This window comes from Podarcis tiliguerta, assembly GCF_965153285.1.
Source record: "Podarcis tiliguerta genome assembly, chromosome: 6".
NCBI lineage: Eukaryota > Metazoa > Chordata > Lepidosauria > Squamata > Lacertidae > Podarcis > Podarcis tiliguerta.
In genome coordinates, this window is record NC_139539.1 from 84904337 (window position 1) to 84906292 (window position 1956).

Consider the following 1956-nt stretch of genomic DNA (forward strand, 5'->3'; position numbering starts at 1 on the left):
ACAAAATGTTTATTACAAAAGAAAAGGTCATCGGGCAACATATATGAACATAACCAGGTGTCTGGGGATTGGAAAATTCATCAGCCAACTCTCTGAATAGCAAGAAGCCTTGCACTTTCCTTCATCGGGGTACACTCGTGGGCACAAAAATGATTCGAAGAGCAGGCAGCTGCTAAGAAGATGCTATTGGCTAAAGCCATCAGCAGACCATAATAGCCTCTTGGTAGTTACCCTGAAGACAGCTCTTTGCTGGACTAGACTCTCAAGCACCTACAGCCTACTGACAGCCTATTACTTCCCAGCGATTAGCACCACAATGACTGAATCTCCACGTAGGAACATCTTGGAGATGTAGCAGTCCTTGTTGAGAGGTTTCGATTTCTTCTTGCCTTTCCCACTCTTGGGCACCTCTGTCCACATCTCCTTAGCGTTTTCCAACACCATGTTGCAGTGCCTGTCAAAGGCTTTGACCCGGCCAAGCAGCTTCTTGCTGTTTCGACAGTTGATCAGCACCTGAGTATTGTTTTTTACAGACTGGGTGAGAACAGAAAGGGGCCCCGTGTTGAATTCTTTCTCCTCCCTCTTCTGCAGCTCCTCTGGGACCATCTTACTCTTGGGCTTGTTTAAGAGGCTCATGGCTGGGCCCTTCTCCTCTTCCTAGCCGTCGACTCGCGTGGCGAACTGCTCCGTCGCGGGTTTGCAAATCCTGTCGTAGGTTTAAGAAATATGGTTTATTCACCTATTTATGGCTTCAGTCTGCATAGAGCATGGTCATTTCCAGAGGGGCTTGTACCTCATAGTAGTGCAGCCCTGAAGCTCAAGGCATCTCTCCCAGCCAGCCTTCCCAAGATGGATCCCAGTCTGTCTTCTTCCGCCTTCATCCTCCAAGAACATGTTGCTAAAAACCTGGAGAATGAAGATGATGGGCTTTGCAGAACTTGATAGACTGACAGGAAGGATTCGAAATCGACGAGATCAGAGATTTACAGAAGATTGGGAAAAGTTTACAGAGTATATGCATAATTTAAGTGAAAAACAAGTAACGTTTGTAAGCTTTAACGAAGCTCTGTAAAAAGAAATGTTAGAATATGAGTGAAACAAGATTTAATTTACAAAACAATAGGTGAGGTTTCAGAAATGTGTACGAAATTAAGAAGGGAAGGAGTATCAGGCAAGTTGAGGGAAGTAAAAAGAAAAAGAAAAAGAGAATGGATGTAAAAAAGATGTATGAATATATATATAGAACATGTTGCTAAAAACCAGGGTGGATTTGATTTAAATTGAATTGATTTAAATCAATAGTCATTAAGACTTGATTTTTATTAGTATTTTACAAAAAGACTCATTCTTGCTGGTATAATCTTAATCTTTGCAACCAGATGAAGGTTTCATTTTTGGAATAATACAATTTCAGAGTAGTTTTTACAGTTATATCAAAAATTACTGATTTGGGTATACTATTAGAAATACATAGACAGATAATTATGAAATTATGGTGAGGTTTAGTAAGTTAACTGTTTATATTTGGATGACTTTTCTGCTGTACCTCATTGGAAGGCTAAAAATGATCATTTCCTGAAGAACGATTTAAACAATTTATTTAACTAAAACAGTAACATTATAGAATATGTATCCACGTTTGTTAACTGATGTGGTTAAACAATTTTTCCAAAAACCCCAACAACCTTACACTGAGTTTTTGTTGTTGTTGTTTAGTCGTTCAGTCGTGTCCGACTCTTCGTGACCCCATGGACCAGAGCACGCCAGGCACTCCTGTATTCCACTGCCACCCGCAGTTTGGTCAGATTCATGTTTGTAGCTTCGAGAACACTGTCTAACCATCTCGTCCTCTGTCGTCCCCTTCTCCTTGTGCCCTCCATCTTTCCCAGCATCAAGGTCTTTTCCAGGGAGTCTTCTCTTCTCATGAGGTGGCCAAAGTATTGGAGCCTCAGCTTC

At 41.3% G+C, this 1956-nt stretch overlaps 1 protein-coding gene across 1 annotated transcript; it reads right to left on the bottom strand.

Annotated features, from left to right (window-relative positions):
• Window positions 1-699, bottom strand: LOC310679482 (small nuclear ribonucleoprotein Sm D2-like). Its single transcript, XM_083444691.1, has one exon. It carries the CDS (start codon window positions 634-636, stop codon window positions 292-294), a length of 345 nt encoding a protein of 114 aa, XP_083300817.1. The 5' UTR covers window positions 637-699; the 3' UTR covers window positions 1-291.
• Window positions 700-1956: the final 1257 nt, after the last annotated feature.